Source organism: Heliangelus exortis, chromosome 12 (genome assembly GCF_036169615.1).
Source record: "Heliangelus exortis chromosome 12, bHelExo1.hap1, whole genome shotgun sequence".
In the NCBI taxonomy this organism is placed as follows: Eukaryota; Metazoa; Chordata; class Aves; order Apodiformes; family Trochilidae; genus Heliangelus; species Heliangelus exortis.
Genome location: NC_092433.1, coordinates 5048970 through 5068959, shown reverse-complemented (window position 1 = coordinate 5068959; position 19990 = coordinate 5048970). Strand labels below are relative to the sequence as shown.

Below are 19990 nucleotides of genomic sequence, written 5' to 3'. Positions count from 1 at the left end.
TTTGCCCTGTTTAAACTTATTACTGGTTGCTGGTAGAACAGTGAATTTTGCTAAGAGCATATATAGACAATATCAAACATAGAAGGTATTGTTTCAAGCAGTCTCTTGAAATACGTGGGTTTCATCCTAACAGTTGATCTCTTCCCAGTGGGAGAATGTTTGTAACTCAGATATGTAGAACCAGCTAATTTCAAATATTATAATCCTGTCTTATTCCCTCATCTGTCCTCCCTTCTTTCCACGCAAAGCTTATTTTGTAGGAGCACATTCTTGTAATAGTTAGAGTCATAATTTCTTAATGAAATTCCTGGCTTCTGACACACACTCTGTTAAAAATAGCAACCCCTCAAGTAGACATCTGTTTGGAATTTTTGCAGTGTTTAATAGTTCCCAGAATAGGGCCATAAATTGCCTTCTGCTAGCTTTAGTGTGCTAGCTGCTGTGACAACTGCTTGCTTTGGTCAGCCATGGATTTTTGGGTAAGAGTTACATGGAAAGATCAGAAGTGGGGCTAGGAGTGGGAGCTACAAATCAATGTGAGTGTATTTCTCAAGTTATAAAATACAGAAGATAGCGGAAATATTTAGAAGTCTTCTGAATGGTCTGTCCCCCAGTGACTGTGAGCTGGGAAGAGGACTATAGTTACCTGTTGAAAAGAGAAGGAAATTACCACCCAGGACAAGTAAAACAGCAAATAGAGACAGAAGCTGTGGGAAGGAAAATAAAAACAAGCTGCTAACTACAGAACTCTGTTATTGAAGGTTTGCAACCTGGGAGCTTGCAGTTATTGTGTATGTTTCCCTGAGACTGCCACAGTGGGAGGTTGTGCAAAGCTTAAGGTAGCTGGAAGCCAACCCTGAGAAGGAAAGGTTGGAAATAGATGTTCCTCCTGGGATTTGATTAGCCCAGAATAGGTCAACTGAATCAGGGGACCAGGCCCTTCAGTAGATAAACTGCTGAAAGCCTGGAAGGGAAACCTGAGGCAGAAAAGCTGCAGCGTCACATCACATGGTGATACACTGCAGATCTGCTTCTTGCTTAGTTGAACTACTTTCTATCCCTTGGAGAAAGGACTCATTAGCCCTCTTAATTATTTTCCTAACCACTAGAACTCCAGATGCCATTGTGTTATATAAAATGACAAATGTATTTTTAACTCGTAAAGCATGTGAACTCCAAGCTCTTTCCAGTGATAGGGATACAGCTCCATTTCAGTGCATGACTCATCTTCACATGTAGGGAGAACTCAGCTTTTCACATCCCGGTAACTACGCTCTGTGCACCAGCGATGAGCGGCAGTTGCTGTGGGAACCACCACTTTTAATATCCTGACGATGTATGGAAAAACCCCCAAAATACAGACTGTTTTTATTTGGCAGAATAGGTCGCCTTTAATATCGACACCCACTGTTTCGGTAACTAAAGGATTGTAGTGTGTCCAGTACCAGGTCTCAGTGCTTCGCTCCGTAGTAATACTGTTTGAAACGGGGTTTAGAGGGGACGTGTGTCGATCCTTTACCCTTCCTAAACCGAGAGATAGGGGGGAAGGGGTTGGCGGGGCTCCCGCCCGGGCCGTGCCTCGCCTCGCCTCTCCGTCGCCGCTCGGGCGCGCTGCGGGACCAGCCCGGAGCCTCCGAGGCAGCTTCATCCCCCCCGCTATTCCCCCTCCTAGCAGGGCCGTTTACCCCAATAAAGGAATAACGTGGTCGGTGCCTTAAAATACCGCCCTAAGCAGGGGATGTTTCCCCACCACCCTGCTCTTCCTTTCCCAGGGAACCTGCCGACGGGCACCGCCCGCTCTGCCCCCTCAGCAGCGGCGGGGTGTGAGGCAGCTCCACCCGGGGGGCTCCTCTTCCCTCCTACGCCTATGGGGGGCCCGGGCCGGCCAGAACCAGGGGGAACCGGCCGCTTCCCCCGGGTTCTGGCCGGCCCGAGCTCCGCCACAGGCGGCTTCCCCTCAGCGCGGAGGGGAGGCGGCGCGCACCTGCCCAGGCCGTCGGGGCGGGCCCAGGCAGACGCCGCCTTCCGGGACTCCGCACCGGGAAGCCTCGGCTGGGGCCGCGCCGCGCCGCCACGGGCAGGTAACCATCCTCCGGCGGTGGAGCCCCCCCGGTTCGCTACCACCCCGCCGGTTCCCCCGTCGCCTCCCCTTTCCCCCCGCTCTTTATTGCCCTGGGGCCCGCTTGGCCTCGCTTCACCTCACCTCAGGGTTTTCCCGCCTCCCCCCGCTGGCAGCGCGGGGGCTGAGGGAGCCGCCCCGCTGCCCCTCACAGATGGAGCTGTGCCCTCGGCCTCGCTGCGAGGCAGGCCCAGGGCCCGGCAGCTTTCCGTGAGGGAGGATCGGCCCTCAGCTTCCCCGCGGCGCTTCGCCTGCCCGTGGCTCAGCCGTGGTAACGGGGCTCGGAGGCCCTGGCACAGATATCTCCCCCCGGGGCTGTGCTTCTGAGAGGATCTCTGCGGGGTCAGGCAGCTCCCTGGCTTTGGGAGCCACGCCGCTGCATCTCCGCCTACCCAAATTTTGGGGTGGTTTGAGCGGTCCCCTGAGTAATGTGCCTCACCTGCCCCTCACTCTGTGGAGGGCGGCAATTTGGTAAGTGCTGGCCTGGCGTCAAGTCCAATGCCGGCCCAGGCAGTGCCACTCTGGGGTTTAATCCGGGTAGAGGTGGTTCTCTTGCCTAACTTGGAGGGTCGGGATGAGGCAGGGGCCATCTGTGGAGATTTTTACACAAAATCTTGAGGCAACAGGTTGTTGATACAGGTTAATAAGCTCCTCGAAGCAGAGGCTACCTCTGTTCTGTTGTACAGAGCTTAACTGGGTAAGGCCAAGAGTCCAAGACTCAGCTCAGGAGGTTTTTTAGTAAAAGCAGTAATTTATAACTGTGGACTGACAGCTGTGTGTGTTGGAACTGAGGTGACTGGTCTGTAAAGCTGAACAAAGTGTTCTTTCCTGAGGTGAACCTCCAACTTATGGTCCTTACAGGACTTGGTCAGCTTGTCAAGAAAGGAAGAGAGGAAACCTGTTAGGTGGGAGAAAAGTTAGTTCACATCGATTACTAATAACTTGTTTATGCTTTTACTCAGGACTAAATGGCAAGCAAATGGACTGTTTGAAGCAGTGGGTTTGATCTGCTGAGTATAACCCACAGGGAATCTCCTGGGTATCTCTGTCACCTCAGACTCTCCCCTGATATGGAACAAAGTGAAGGTGAACAGGAATCCCAGCCAGAGAGTCATGTGGATAGCAAGAGCAGCGTGAAATCCTTGCCCGGGGGAGCAGCCCATGTCAAACTAGAGATAAAGAAACATGCAGTTACGGATGACTACAAACTCTCCAAACGAGTGCTGGGGTTAGGAATCAATGGCAAAGTACTGGAGTGTTTCAACAAGGAGACAGGCCAGAAATGTGCTTTGAAGGTATGCCGGCTTTTTCTTTTTTTCCTTATTCATGGTTTGGAGGCCAGAGTTCTCTTCCAAAGTCCTGGAAAAGCTACTTGTTCTGTTACTTGTGTTTCACAGAGTGCTGAGTGAAGAGTTGAACTATGTGGAGATGTTTACTATTACTTATAACGTGGTAGTGCAAATTTGAGTCTTTTCCAGAATATTCTGCAGGGGTTTCCAGAAGAATGCGATCAGCTGTGAAATTCTCGTGCTCATATTTAAAGCGGGGGAGGGAACAGTGTCTTGATGTGTTCTGTGAGAAAGCTTGCTAGATTTTGAATGAACATATTATGCAATACTTGGGAAGGAAACTATTTTGGATCTTTTGCAATGAAGTAGGCTTAAACTGGGAAGTGTTTAAATGTTCATTGGTATTCAGGCTTTCCTTGCTTTGAAGACTTTTCTTAAGGGGCATTTCTAGCTGTTTCCTTGCTTACTGTCCTCTGGTTTTGCAGCTTATTTACAGAAGGGTATTAGCTGGGAAAGTACTAATTTCATCAGTATTGGCAAGTAAGTTTAATAGATATTTGTGGTGATAAGTACCACTTAAATAAATAGAGCAGTGACTATTCAGTAGAGAACATAAAGCTTATCTGCCTTTTGCTCTGCAGCTTTTAAACTTGAAGATTTCCCTGGTGCTTTTAAACTAGGTGGCTAGAAGAAAAGCTCAAACGAGAGCCAGGTGGTTCTGTATGGTAAGACTGAAAGCAGCTGAAATAAAGGTCATGAGAGCTACTTCTGTTAGCAAGTCCTTGCTGATGTCAGTCTGCTTAGTTGGAATATCTAGGAGGCTTTCCAGTACCATTTCTTTTCTTAAACCTCACATTCCATGTTTGCTAACAGCAGGACAAATCTGCTAGTGGTCAGCTGGAAGATCTGCCAAGGTCTGGATATGGTCTTCCCTTCACCAAGCTGGAATTGCTATCCTCAGCAAAGCCTTTGCACTTTGATAGAGCAGACTGGGAATATCTGGTAGCTTTGTGTATTGAAAAGCTTTCTGAGGAACTAGAGAAGCTTGTAATAGAGTAACATGCTGATTAATTCACATCTTTCCAGCACTCTCATTTTCTTTATCACACTGTTGTGGTTTTTTGCATTAGCATCACATAGCTGGCTCACAGAAGTTTGTCATGGGGATATGGAAGGTTTTGGCAAATGGACTGGAAGTACTGGGGTTTTGTGCCTGAATAGGGGTGTGTCAGGTCTTTACAACTCTGAGGTGCTCTTTTAATCAGATCCTTCTGAAGTACTATCAGCATTAGTTTCTATACCTAGCATGCTATGATGAAGGTTGATAGTTAATACTGAAGCTGTTCTGCTCTTTTTGAAGAGTTCAGTGGCTTTGTTGCTGGTTACAGACCATTTATAATTTAAAGGTTTTGCAGTCTAAAGTGCTGGAAACATTTTAAAATGGAAGTTGCCCTTCCAGGGCATGATCCGGTGGCAACAAGTGTGTTCCAGAGCAAATCCTGTAGCTCTGGAATCAAGTAGGAAATACATCCCTGTGGATATGCATATCCATTCCTGTGGATATCATCTGTAAAATATTTTTTAATTTCAGTGCTCAAAGTTGAGGAGCAGGAGAAGAGAGGTAAAGTTACTGTACCCTGACAGAGGGACCTCTGCCTGATTGGGAGTGGGAACCTTGTAGCAGATCCTCTAATACCAGTTTCTAATAAACACTGATTGAGTTGGCTGGTTTTTTTAAGAACTTTACAAGTATATCAAGGACCAAAGCACCACACCCTTTCCCAAACTTGACTTTTGTCAGTAATGGTGAATACATCACTGAAATTGCATTATATAAATGTTTGTCATCCTGTCATTCCTTCCCTCCCTGAGCTGTCAAATGTGTACACTTTTCTTCTGAAAGGGACAGAAAAATTAAGATGTTTGAGCTCTCTAGAGAGTTTAAATGACAGATAGCAGTTTTCTGCTTGTGTGTATATATTTCTCATCGTTAGGAGTTTAAGTGCTGAATAAAAAGTTAAATATGTAATTAAGTAAAACTGCCAGCAGCCCAGAGAGAATCCACTATTCTCTCCAAAGATGGTCTAATGAGAGGATTACCCAACAAGGAAGGATAAAAACTGTGTTTGGTTAATTGGCAGGAATAAAAAGATCTTTTCCTAGCCCTGAAGATATTTGCAAGCATAAAAGTATTCAGAGGAAGTTTTTCCCTTGTTTCTTGTGAAACTTGTACTGAGTCATGCAGGCCCCAAACCTCCTCCAGCTGAGGCTTCAGAGCAAGCCATCCAGTCAAAACAATTATGGAAAAGGGATAAGAAACATGGAAAAATATTTCAGAAACAGCATCAGTACAGAATTCTCTGAAGGGACAATAGGGTCTTGGCATTTCTGTCTTGCTCGTGCTTCCTAGGTGTGATGGTGACGTTATCAGGAATAGAAAGTGGAGACTAAGGAAGCTGTCACAGAAAAAACAACTGGTCTGACAGGTAAAGAGAAGCTTAACTATTGAATTGCAAGTTGAGCAGGAAAAAAGGCATGCTGGATGGAATTTTCTTTTGTTTTTTCCTGGAGGTTGCTTGCACAGTGTCCATTGAGGTCTATGTGTATTTGTGGACAAATCGTCCAGGCGTGAGTGCGCTCGCTGTAACCTAGTCCTAGGAAAGGAAAAACATCTCTCCTGCTGCTGAAGATGAAGTGTAATAGTCTGTTCCCCCTCACACCAAACTTGCCCATTAAAGCAGCTTCTGACTTGGCAGATGGCACTGCTTTCTGCCTGCAGGTTTTCTTTTATATGGGAACAAAGCCAGCCCAGCCAGGATCTGGATAGAAAGTACGCAGTGGAAGGAATTCTAACTGAGGTACTCAAGAGGAAAGGGCTCAAACAGGCAGAAACATTCATCCCCAAATGTGTGTGGGTCAGGCACTGCATGCTGTAGTAATTGGGAGGACACTGTTGTCATCTTTAGTCTGTGTCCATAATGGGAACCAGTTAGAATTTCGTTAATCATTTTAGAGTGGCAAAACACAAGACCTCCTCTCAGAGCTACTGCAGGGCTTTGGTTATTTTCCTAAAGTATTATGGGGCTTAGTTATACTCTGCTTGGCATTGTGATTTGCTACACACTTTTACAATGTGCTGTCAGCTTTGTTTCTGTTAGATTGAGATGCCACACACATTGCTGTCCTGCTCCAGAAAATCTAATCTGGTTCCTCACTTAGATGCATAATGACATTTTGGCTGAACAGCACTGTTCCCAAAGAGTGAGAATGCATTTAGAAAAGTAGGAGCATAAACAAAACTGCTGTGCAAGACTGTGGCCTTTCTAGAAGGCAACTTATGTTTTAGTCGCTCACTCACTTGCAAACAGAAAACCTTCTCATCTCTCTTTCCATAGCTGATCCAGAAATAGCAGTCAAGTGAAGTCTAGTCACTCTTCTATTTTTATCTCTTCTTTGTCAGCGTGCCCCCTTCTGTTCACTTTACCATTTGGGGCCAAAATTTAACCTCTACTCCTTTAACATTGTCATCAGCCAGAGCCTTCTCTGCTGGGTTTCATGCTCCTCCCTGTTATTAGGGAGTGGAGGAGACAATAATAGCCGACTACCTGTGTGGATAAATGTGGACTCCTGGGACTTGCCTCCTATTAAAAAACCCCCAACCTACAGTTCTTTGTTCTTTCTTTTTTTCTCTTTTTTTTTTTTCATTTGGTCTTTTTGGCATGAATTCTTGCTAAGTAGTATAAAAATAATATTTAATGCATTCGATGACTTACTTTATTTTTGTGAAAAATGGTCAAAAGGGTTCAGACAGAGTTAGGATCAAGAAAAGAGAGCTAGCATAGCACCAAAACAGAGTATTGGAACTTCAGGAAAACAAAGGATGCTGGTGATGAGTGTACTGGTGCTTTGGATATGGAAACTCCTATACATAATAGTATAGAAGTTGAAAAGTGCTTCTCCCATCAGTACTGTACGTATGCCCTGTACACTGCAGCTGCCTTCCCATTGTCTGAGACTTCTAGGTTAAGGTGGGAGAGATATGAATGGGCCTGCTAGTAAATAGGTGTTTTCCTTAGGGATACACAGTGATTGATGCCATGACCTACCTCATGGAAAATGTTCTGTGTGCTAAGTGCCAACAACACAGTGTACCTGACTTGCTGATTTGACAAGCAGGTGAAACTCAAACATTAAATAAAGCAAAAAGCAAACACAAAACTGAACAGGCTCTTTGCCTTTTAAATGTAAGCAGCTTTTGGTGAATGATACAAATTATAATAGAGTAGGAGAATCTGTTATCTATAATACTTTAGCTTAACTTGGTGCTCCAGAGGAAGGAAAGCAAGTAATGGGGAAAGAAACCTTTGCAAAGCAATGATTCCCAAAGTGGTTCCTGTGAACCCCACATAGACTATATATACAGAGAAAGTTGTTCTGCTTTCCAAAGTGGAAAGAGCTTTCTCTCTGTGGAGAGAGTCATGCTGCATCACCTTAATTTGGTCTTGAGCTATGTTTCTGCCTCTCACTCAATTTTAATATTTCTAATTGCATTAAATAACACCACATCACGTAAGCTAATTGCTGGATAGTCTGTTTCCAGTTAGTATACCCTGAAGTCAGGTCATGATTGCTCACAAATAGGAAACTGTACAGTCCAAAGTATTTTTTGCAAGTTATCTACATAGCTGATACTTTTAAAATACCCATTGATTGCCTGAAATAAGATGATGAGCAAGAAAAAGAATGCAGCAGTGGAGAAGGCAATGCATACAGTGAAAGTGAAGGTTATTTTAGGCTGATGATTAGTTGTACAGCAGAAAATGTTAACAAGCTTCTTAGGTGCTACAGATTGCATTTTTAGAAGAGAAGAAAATTGTGCCAGATTGGGAAAGAAACATTTCAACATTTTTAGAATAAGGAAGAATAATGTTGTACTGAGCAAGAACTGTGGTGGGAATATAGGGGAACCAAGTGTAATTGATGGTTAGGTGTTGTGCAGGATGAAGGAGCTCTTACTTTTCTGGAGTGATTGTATGTTTCAGGAGGAAATTAGCACTTTCTAGTGAAGTATTCTTTAGTTCCTTCTTACCTACCGTGTTTTCTACAGCCTATTTATCTGGTTTATCTCCTGCTGCCATAAATTCTGTGTCAGTAACACAGCTGAGTTTGAGCAACAAACTCCAGGAGCTATGTGTTGTAGAACAAGGCCAAATACAGTGTAGAATGAATATGAGTTCAGAAAACTTTTAGTTGAGTGGCAGCCCCCTGTGTGTGGAGGAGCACCTAAAATATGGATAGCATGAGTCTGGTCCTTGAATTTTATCCTTCAGTGCCAGTCTTGGTAAGTATTATGTAAATATGCATAAAATACCCCAAATAACATTCAGTCAATTAAAAACTGGGTCATTTCTACTTCTATAAGAATTGTTTTTAAACCAGTGAGTCATTCAGGGCTCAAGTTTTTCAACACTTTGTACATATTTGGGCCAAAATGGCACCTCCCGGAGTATCAGTTGGATGAGTTGGTGTAAAAAAGTAGACTTTATCATTTTACTTTGAAGACCTAACATTCTCTACTTGACTTCTTATTTCAAATGCAGCCAATAGTTAACAAAAAACCAATTAAAAATAAAAAGGGGGTCTTGTTCTGAAATAATATCAAGCGTATGTAATAAGTTCTTACTTGTTTCAGTGGCAGTTCATTAGGACAATAAAGTGCAAACAGAAAGGCATATGCTAGAAACTATTTAGTCCTCTTGAAAAATAAACCTATGTTGATGCAAGTTGGCACCTTCTGTATTCTCTCCCAGCCTGCTAGCAAGCTGGCACAAGTTACACCCTGAGTCCTGTGGCAGCAAAGATCAAGGTGTGTTCTCTTGGCTTCACCCAGGTTCAAAGATCTGAGAAAGTGTTACAGATAAGTGATGCATCTTTCAGCTGTGAGGAAAGTGCTTAACAGGAGAGCACATGGGTCAGACACAACCCATCTTGACACCCTCTTTGGACTAGAAGACCCTTATCTCTCTCTCTCTCTCCCTCCTTCCTGTAGAGTCTAAATCCCCCTATTCCATTTAACTAAAAACTCACCAATTTGTGCTAGCGCAAGGGTCTCAATACAGATAATTGGATTTTGCAAATCAGCTTTAGTGCAAGTGAACAATAAGCAAGAATTGTAAAGTTCATTTAAAAGACAAGTCTTTCAGTCTCATTTACTTGCAGTAATAGCATCAGGAGAGATGCTCCAACTGGAAAAACCTGATAACATCTTTTATAATTTGGGAAGAATCGAGGCCACACCTGAATGTCATGGCTCACATGCTTCTTTTTTTCCTTAGTGTATTTTTCTCTGCCTGTGGTAGCACCCTGTGTAAGAGCAGCCTGGTCTGAGAACAAATGACTTCTCATAATAGCTTGCTGACAGTTAAGTATCAACAGAAAAAAGATACTATCTTCATGTGGTGATAAATTCATGGGAAGCATAAGGAAGGAAGATGCCGCTGTCATTTGGAGCAAGAGACAACGTGAATTTGAGAAAGATAACATTAATCTCTTGCATACAAAAACTGTAATGTGTTACTCTCTTAATTAATAATGATTTTTTTTCTTAAAAAAAAAATAAATTATTTCTTTATATACTCATATGCAGCATTTTGCATCCCTAAATGTTTTTGCAGTTACTGTTTTCCTGACCCTGAAAAAATCTCCCATTTCTTATATGATGTGTGTATGTTTCCTTGTTATGGAATTTTCCATGTTAAATATGTCTTTAAAATGCCAGACTTGAGGATCATGTAATATTCAAATAGCATAGAGCACAGCTGTCCTCCTTCCTTTGGGCACAGTTTGAACTCCTTGTTTTGTGACTCTGAGACTGTCATAAGAGGTGGTGACATTCATGGAAGGGAAGTAAGTGGCAGAGATGTGGCGGAGCTGGAGGTGGAGAGCAGGTGACCTGTTTACTTAATTGGAAAACTGTGAGAACTTCTTTCTCTCAACACCAGTGAAAGCTGGTGGTGTGGTTTGGCTGGATTAGACTCTATAAACTGTGTGGATTGTGGTATTTTACACAGACTTCCTAAGATGATTCAAAGCTCTGTAAATGAGATTAAGCTATAACGCTCCAGCATTTTAATACCTCAGGAGTGAAGAGGGAGATAATTCTTGCTCAGCATGTAAATCATGCGTGGCCTCCTGTTTCCTGCATCTTTTGCAAATTTGCACTGAAGCTTTCATAGCCTGTTTTAAGAGAAGCAAGTGAGCAAACACTGTATTTATGTAAAATGAATTTTTCCTCCAGAAAAGTTTGCCTGCTGAATGTACTTTAAAAAAACAAAGCAAACCACTCTGAATGTGCCATCTTTACGAGTGATTTTAGATATTCTGGCTAAGGAGCCAAATCTTACTAAAGTTGCACTGTTCACAGATCTTAAGTCTTGCCAGTTCAAACTCTGGCTCTTTGCCATGGGCTTTTTCCCAGGATTTTTTTTTTCTTTTTTTTCTTCTTGAATACTCTCTTAAGTATGCTGGCCTTCCAGGGAACAGGCCCTGAGTCAGCTAGGGCTGAGGACAGAATTATTAAACCCATTGTAAGGAGAGAGCTCAGAAAAACTTTATTTTTTGGATGGCACTTCTAAAATACATAAACTGTTTGGAATGGCAGGTACTGGAGTGACTCATGCCCTTTATCCACTGAACTTTCTTGTGTGGTGAAATTTGGGCTGTGGCAAGGAGTTTGCCCAGGTGTGAATCAGCTGTAAGCCCTTATGAAAGCACTTGGGTAGTGATTTATAACTTCAGTTGGTTTCTGTTACAACGTGAGATGGAGTTGGTTTTTGTTTTCAAAGGAGAGCAGTTAAAAAGTGGATAGGGAGCAGCTGCCTAGCACACCTACGTTCTCTGTGGGACTCCTTAGCACCAAATCTACCATGTGTCTCAGGGATGAAGAGTTCTTAAAATCCCTGGCATTTGGGACTTCCATAGCTGCCAGTGTTCTCCTTGCCTGTAGTTCTAGTGATGAGAAATACTATCCTTTACTTGCTTAATTTTTTAACCAAAAATACATTTATTTATTTTTCTTGTAAAGGATTAATTTCTCTGGGGGCATTATTCTGTTTTCCCACATGTTGCTTTTAGTCAATGTGGCTTTGTCAAAAGCAGTCTGGTTTCCACAGCAACGGAGCTGTGAACACCAAAGATGTCAGTGCTCCAAGGTAGGGAGGGGAGAGGAGAGGAGGGGGCTGCATTTTCTGGCTCAGCTGCCTTGCCACGGTGGAAGCCCTTGCTGCAGCCACGCTACAGTACAACGTCTCCATTGTCTTGTGAAGAGTAAAAGCCTTTCATTTTGGTCTACTCTTCCCCTTCCAATCTATTTACAGTCAAAATTTGACACTTGGGAGGGTGACGGGGCTTGATGGTTTCTTGATGCTTAGACTCTTCCTGTTCTTTCAGGCCCTCTGTTCTGAAGGGCTCTGCTCTGTCTGCTTTTGGAGGAGTTTCTCTGTGAACAAAATGCCCCTTGCATACATGCAAAATCTGCAGCAGACAGTTTGTGACAAGGGAGAGTAGGACACTATTCTTTTTGACCCGTGTTCAATGTCTGCTTACAAATGATAGCATGAAAAATGATCAGTCCTTTTACCTTGCCAGTAATGTGAAATCTGCTCCAATTAAACCTGTTTAGGTGCATTCTCTGGGGCACTCATCCCTTTCAGGTGAGGACTAAGCCTTGCTCTTATTGACCTTGGAAAATTGCATTGTTTAGAAGTATTTTATAATGCAGGATTAATCTGTGAAATTCATTACCTTGGGAGCTGAGTGGTAACGATGCTGCAAAGATCTTCAGAGAAACAGAACTTCTCCAAGTATTGCAAATATGAAGAAACCCCCCATAATTTCTATGTCAGAGAAACCAGGATGTAACGATCTAGAACTGTCAGGATAAATAATGAAACTTTGAGCCTCAGAAGGAATTTTATTGCTTCTCTTGTGTTAAATGTATCGCTGCTACAGGTGTAAAATACTCTCCTGCTCAAGGAGGTGGAGCTTTGGTGTCAGCTTTGCAGATTGCTGTAGCTCTGGGTAATGTCCATCACTTGCATAATAGTTTAAGGGAAGGGTGTGTCTTCCTGAGCAAGTTGCTCTTGTCCAAACTAGGGTGTAAACATAAAGTGAAATAGATTTTTCACAACGCCTCTTCATATTTAGATCTTTCCTTTTTAGTCCCCTCTTACAAAGGGCAGGGCAGGAAAGCACTTTTATCAGACTTGGCCCATGGAAATGCAAACAGCATGATGTTGCTGAAGCTTCTTTTCAGGCACTTTCTGCTGCTTACTTTTACCTATAATAGAAATCATGTTAACAAGCAACTTCTGGAGACAATTAAAACCAGAAGCTGAAACAGTAGAGAACTGGGAAGTTGATGCTTAAAACTGGCTCAGATACATGATGTACATGTACCCAAATGCAGGTATGATCTTAATTGAATTTTTTGGTGCCTATTAATGACTTCTAAAGTCTAAGCTTTGTATCTGCAACTTAGAATAGAATCACAACCTGCTCTTGATAGCTGGTTGTGTTCTTGTTAATTTTCATCACTTTAAGGGTCTGGCTCTACACTGAAGTTTGTGGCACACAAGTCGCTGTTACAGAGGGCAAAATCTCTGGAAGGCTGGATTTAGGTGTTTTGCCAGGCTTATCAGATTTAGTTGGATGTTTTTCAGCTGATTTTCTTTACATTTGGAAACCTACAAAACATCATTTCACAGGATTTCCGGCAGCAAAGTGCAGGGAAGCAGACTGACAAAGTGAGAGTGGTGGATGAGGAAAGGTCAACCAATTTAGAAACAGTTTCATTTCTGGTGGATTGGTGTCAGGTGGAATTTTCCTCCAGTCTCTCAGCTCTGTAATAGCTTTTTCCTGTTGCTGAGATGCTGTGATTAAAAGCCTCTTGGGGGTGGAGGGAGTGCTAGAGTGACTTTTAGTTCCAGTTGCATTTCAGAAACCCTGATTGCCAGGCACGCCTCTGTTTTGGCAGGTGAATGTGACTATCTTGACTTGGGCTGGGACTTTATGTCTGTTATTGATGAAAAATGGAATATGACACTCAAGATCTTAAAAAAACTAATCTCTTACTGCAGTAGGGAGGAGGAGAAAGCAGCAGTGGACATTACTGATAAAAGGCTATCCAAGAGCAATTAATTTTTAGTTTTTCCCACCCCTCTGCTGTCTGAATCACTGTTGTGGAGGTGTGAGGGAGGGTGAATGACTGCAGTGCTGCATGTTTGTGCTCAAAAGCCAAGTTGCACAGGAAACAGGGAGAAAGTTCTCACAAATGTTGGCTCAGTAAAGCATCCAACACAGCAGTAATAATTTTTTCTTATGTCAAAATATGCCGAACTGGTTCTTGGTATCTGTGACAGTCTTGATTTTTGGCAATATGAGCTAATGACTGTGTGGGACTGTTTAATTGAATAATTAAAGCAGGAGTTTGCCTGCATCCTGCAGGCAAAGGAGCATGTTTCACAGGAAGGCAGTTGGGGAGGAGTAGTTTTGAACTTGGAGCCTGGATGGAATCAGAGTGAGAGGGCTGTGTGGCAGTCCTCTCAGGACAGGATGGGAAAGCATCTCTGACACTCCTGAGTGTGGAGTTTCTCACATGCCATCTTTCCCACATACCCCAAGCATCAAAGTTCAGGAGGAGATGGGTATTCTCAGTTTCTGTTTATATAAACCTTCTAAACTCAAAAATCTCAGCCAATACAGTGTGTTATGATTTTTTATTGTGTGCTGAGGAACTGTTTTCTAACACAAGTTAGGTATGTTCTTGATATGATTTCTTCATTTCTGTTTCTTGAGGCTGCTCTGACTTGGCAGACCAAAATGGTCATTTCTGAGATCTAAAATTGATCTACTGACTGGCATTTGAGCAAGTTAAAATTGGAATGACTTGGCAGGGGGAGGTATTGTTAATATCACTGCTGGTCACCAACTTCTCATGCACAGCACACCACCTACATCACTGAGGAGCATTGCACAAGTTTATATTAAAAATTAATAATCTTAATATGTTCCATCTTCACTTGGTTTCCTGCTGCATAGGGGACTACTGGGAGACAAGTGAATGCCATTACTCCCTGCTTTATGTGCATAAGAGCACTATATGCTTATTCCCTTTGGTTGAGATTAGCACTGTTAATATATTATTTATGTGAATCAAGGTTCTGTTTTATGATTGCTTCTTATTACCTAAAGGTTCCTCACCTTCTCTGAAGGACAGTATCTTTCAAAGCTCACTAGCTTATCAGTTTATTTTTATAAAGTATTTCACCTCAGTAGAACTCCTTCCATTTCAGTGACTTCAAGCAGTTCAAATGAGGAATGGCTTTTCTAGTGTGGTGACCCAACAGTGAAAACAGACTTCAGTGAGGTGTCTGTTCTTAAAAATAAATTACTTTTAAGATAATTTACATTTTCATACCACATTAAATCTGCAAGTTATTCCTCTGAATACCTTATACCTTTGGACTCTAGTAAATGTTTAGATTCCTACCCAGATTGTGTTCTGTGATCATACAGAAATCTTGGATGATATTTTGTATTTCAGTTTGCATCTGCACAGAGTAATTGGTGTCCCTGCTTCAAAACTCAAGGGGATTTTCTTCTTTTCTGTTTGCTTTTTAAAAGATCGATCAGTGACATTTATAAAGAATTTTCCTGAACAAATAAAACTAATCCTGTGCAGACTCTGAGCTGTGTGTTAGTGTGAATGGGTCACTAATTGCTGCCACTGACACATCAGGAGTCATCATCTCTTTTCCAGTTCAGTGTGACTGATTACCACTAATAGTTTGGAGGTGACTGCTTGTTTTGTAGGAAATATTTCTAAGGTGCCCAAAATCAGTATTCCTGGGAACTCTGACGTCCTCTTCCATGCCTGGGAGAACTTTGTCTGCAAATACTCATGGGTTTGTGTTTTCAGTCAGTTTATTCCACGCTTTTTAACTTCTTTCTTCTGTGTAATCGGGGCAGAAGTTGATTTCCTTCTTTTCCACTCCCACCTTTTGCTGCTATTCATTTGCTGGAAGGATTACATTTAACTGCTAAATGTCAGGAAATGTAAATCTTTCCTTCCACCTCAAAACTTCCATTTTGTTATTAAAAATTGCATGCAGAGAAAGTCCTCTGTGAGATATCACTCTTAACAATTTTTCCCTTTTTCTTCTCTGGGATCCATCTAGCCTTCAATAAATAGAAACTGGGCTTCCAAAGTGTGATTAAATTTGCAGTCAGTCTTTTTCCAAACTACTAAATTTAGGGTTTCTAGTGTCTAATTTTTCTTTTTATAAAGGCATAGATTGAAGAACATAAAAGAAAAATTGCTTTAAAAATAAAGCAAGTATTTGCATTGGAACTTTTTCTGAGGCCAGGTAGAAGAGTATTATCTCTATACCCTGTTTTTTCTTTACAGTTGATAAGCTTCCCAACTGGTTACTTTAAAACAATTCCTAATTTTTAATATAGTATTTTTTTACTAGTCATATACAAGCGTAAGCTCTGGTATCTCATTTGCATGTTTTCTTTTTCCTGAAGTTGTAGAGCTTGTTAGATCAAAATAAAATACATTGTTTTGCCCTTGTTTCATGTTTGTGTGAGAACATAAGAGCCAAAATTTATAGTATTTAGAAAAAGGGTAACAAATAAACATTAATTACTGAGAACTGAGGCTTGTTAGCAACCACAAATATACAACAAAATCAAACTTGTAGGATGAGCAACCAAATAAAAAATGTTAGATTCCTTTCTGCCTTTTTCCTGAAAAGTCTGTTGGAGTTTGGCTTGGGTTAGGAATTCAGTCTTGGCTTTATATTTGTCTTTCACTGACTGTGAAAATCTAAGTCAATAAGTGTGTCCACTCTCAGGAAATACTCTCAGGCTTCCATGCATAATAGACACCCAGAACACAGGGAGAAGTAGTCCTCAAGTAGATGGAGTGGAGTTCAGCCTAATGGAACTGCAGTTGTGCTTCTGACCCAGCAGTAACCCAAGTGTCTGGGATTTAACCCCAGCATCATGGGGTCTGTGTCCTGATTTCATTTTACATTTTTCTGTCTGACCCCACAAGGTTATAATAGACATCTTAAAATCTGCCAGGGTGTGAGGGTAAAAATTTGAATCTATGAGGATTTTACTCTGTGGAATATACCTAGCTTTACATGGTTATTTTGTTTCAGTGCTCCTATGGGTGACCTGAGGGCTTTTTTTCCATGCAATTGTCACTTGTCACTTTTCCATGCAATTGTCACTTTTCTGTGCAACTTTAAAAGGCTTGGAGAGCCCTGGGGCAGTGCCCCTCCACCCCACTCATGTCCACTTCCAGCCAGGCTGCCCTGTGAGGGTGTGTGCTGCACTGTCTGCCCCAGAGCAGCTCCTGGGAAGGGAAGGTTTGGATCACACAAGGGAGTATTCTGGGATGTGTGTATCTGTTCTCCCAATGCAGGTGCTCTCCACTAATAGGAATTTTCCTTACTGCATAGTCAGATATCTAAGTCTTCCAGGAGGGCATCTCCATTACCAGCTCCCAGATGGCTTTTCTGGTGAGGTGGCCCAGGTACAAGGGTGAGAGCAGGTGAGTTGGTAAGGATGATAGGAGATGGTGACCCCACAGATGATAAGGATGTGCCCAACTTGAGCTCTTAGTGTGAGGGCTGTAACAGGTATCAAAGGCTGTAGTCTCCTGTGACCTGAAGATCCAGCATTTCATTCTGTGATAGTAACAATTTATGCAGTGTCTGTGGTTGCTGACTGAAAACATGAACCAGCTGTTAGCACTGCCTTCCAGGAAGCTTGGCTTCACATTGTGCATTTGCCTGCTTTCCCTTTCTTGCTGTTGAACTGGGATCTCAGCTGGAGCAAGAGATAAAAATATTATTAAAAGCCTAGCACAGAACTGGACAAATACTCTCAGAATTCTTTAGCTTGCCTATATTTAAAATTCTCATTCATTCTTAAAATATAGTTGCTGTTAATTGCCCCAAAAGAAAGAAAGTATGAAATAAGTATCTTCTAGCTTCTCCCATTTTATAGTTAGTATGAAATGGGAAAATAAGAGAGAGCAAATTACTTACCCAAAGACTTTGCATGGCAAAGAAATAAGGCATTCAAATGATCTGGTGTTGCCCAGTGGAACTGAGGAACATAAAAACAACCAGTTATACTGGGACTGGATGGTGACCATTGCTGAAAGAGGGGAGCAATTAGATAAATGTGTCTTAGGAATTACTGATTTTATGGTTATAAGTAAAATAAACCAGAGTGGTAGAATTTTAAGCAATGTAGTGTCACAATTTTATGCAATATAATGCTGAAGAAAAGGTAATGTTTAGTTTTGATTATTGAATTAGTCAGGCATTAATAAAGTTAGAAAGTCTTTTATGCAGTCTTTATTTCTTCACTACACCCAGTCTTCTTAGAAAAATGAGGCTGAATTTTGCAAAGTAAATAGTGAAGTTACAGTAAAACGTGCTGAGGGTTGTGTTAAGTCATTGATTCTTCTGGTTTTGTACATTATTTCCAAGTAGAAGAAAAAGCTACTGAATAATAACAGGGTAAAGTAATCTGTGCAGTGTAACAAAATGAAAACAAAGTGGAAGATGTGTAGCTCTCCAGTAAAGGGGACAAATAGGAAGAAATAGAATATTGAGAATTATGCAGACTGGTACTTGAGTACAAGTTCATTTCTTTTTATTCCTTTAACCATTTTGGGGGTCAGCTTATGACAGCAAGGCAGCATTTAAAATGTTACAGAACTTTCTGTGCAGCTGAAGTTGGAGACCCTCAGTTATATTTGGTGCATTAGGGTCCATCTGATTTGCTACAAAAGTGCTGATGTTGGGACTATTTAATGTGTGGAGGGGACTGCCATTTACACCCTGCAAATTTCAGCATTATTTGATAGATGCTGCCTATCAAGAAAGATGGGGAAACATCAACTAAGTTATTCCAAGAGTAGATTGTTCTGGATAATGGATGTTTGCAAGGGTGAGCAATGATGAAAGATTTAGTTTGAAGGCAGCATCAAGAAAAGACATCTCAGATAAAACACTGATTACTTTTCTGATGTAGTTAGCTTCTCAGGCAGTATCAGGGTTAATTGTGGAAAGAAACAAAACCACCAAAGTCATTGTCCTTGCTCAGGCAAAGTATCTGTTCAGTTAAGAGAGTGGTTTATCTTGTTGAAGGCATCAGAACTGTGACTAATGGGATAGATCTCATGTAAAAAGAAAAAAAAAATAGCTGTCAGGAAAAACGATGATATTGTGAGGTCAGTGTTGTGAGTGCTCCTAGCAGGGAACTCCGCTGTGCCTCTGGAAAGATGCAGCATTGAACTGAACAAAACCTGTGGGCAGGGCTCATAACTCAGCTTCCTGGTGGCATTGCCTTCATCTACATGGTCTCGCTCATCTTCATACTCTGACAGACTTGAAGGATGTTATTTCCTGTGCTGAGCAGAAATAGTTCTGCAAGAAATGTTTTGGGAGAAAATTTTCAACTATTTCCAGGTATAAGACTAAAACTGTTTTGCCTACATAAAATAAAAATTGGGTTTCTAGTGATTTGCCTGTTACTTAGATTTGAGGTTTACTGAGGGGAAAATTTTGTTCTAGGAGTGTCTTGCCCTGTCATCCTTAAATTCATTATAAATTTAGACAAATTCTGAATCTGTAATGGTCTGTAGAGGTGTGTTCAGTTTTAACAGCTGACTTTCCCAAAGATATGTTTGTGTTGGGACAGAATCCCTGTGCTGCTGAAGTCTGTCCAAGCTCTGGTCACTGGCAGTAAGAGAAGCAACCACTAGCCTGGCCTCTGCCTCTCCCACTCTCCCCAAAAAGCACAGAGGAACAGAGGGATCTGGGCACTGACAGAGAGAATGAGGAGCAGAGAAACTGGGACCTGGATGAGATCTGCTGAAGGAGCAGTCAAGGCAGAGACAGGAGCAATGGGAGGTTCAGGGCTGATTTTGGATGAGGAGCCCTGACAGAGAGGCAGAGACAGGGAACTGAGAGTGGAGAATGGGAAGGGGGAGCAAAAGTAGCATGAGTCTGGGATTTGGATGTAGAGAAACAGAGCACAGGAAGCAAAGAGGAGCTGACCAAGTAAGGGCTTTGGTATTGGTTTCAAGGGGTGGGAAAATCACTTGTTGGGTGATGAAGCTTGATAGGAGAGGATGATGGGGTAAAAGTGAGGGGTCAGAGGTGTAGATGGGACCAGAGGTGTAGCAGGAGGGTTGGTTTTGGAACATAAATAGAAAGCTGCCTAGCATAGTGCTCATCCCTGTAGGTAGGGTTGCATCTCAGAATCTCTTCTTTTCCTGGTATCTCCAGTCATCAAGCAGCTGTAAGATTCTTTGGTGTAAAATGTTTTACACCCTCCTGCTTATCCACAGTTGTTATAATCTGCTACTGTCTTTAGCTAACTGGCAGAGGTCTGTGCAGTCAGTATTGGAGCTTTAGCCCTGCAGATCCCCTTATTTGTTATTTTCAGGGTTGTTTTGCTTCTAAAAAAAAAAAACAACCACACAAACGAA

The 19990-nt window shown here is 42.1% G+C and overlaps 1 protein-coding gene across 1 annotated transcript in view; it reads left to right on the top strand.

Annotated features, from left to right (window-relative positions):
• The first annotated feature begins 1991 nt into the window (after positions 1 to 1991).
• MAPKAPK3 (MAPK activated protein kinase 3) overlaps positions 1992 to 19990 on the top strand; it is a 46528-nt gene continuing 28529 nt past the window's right edge. The window contains exons 1-2 of the mRNA XM_071755625.1: positions 1992 to 2081; positions 3082 to 3414. Coding sequence (XP_071611726.1) covers positions 3190 to 3414 — 225 coding nt within the window. The 5' untranslated portion in view covers positions 1992 to 2081; positions 3082 to 3189. The remainder of the gene's footprint in view (positions 2082 to 3081; positions 3415 to 19990) is intronic.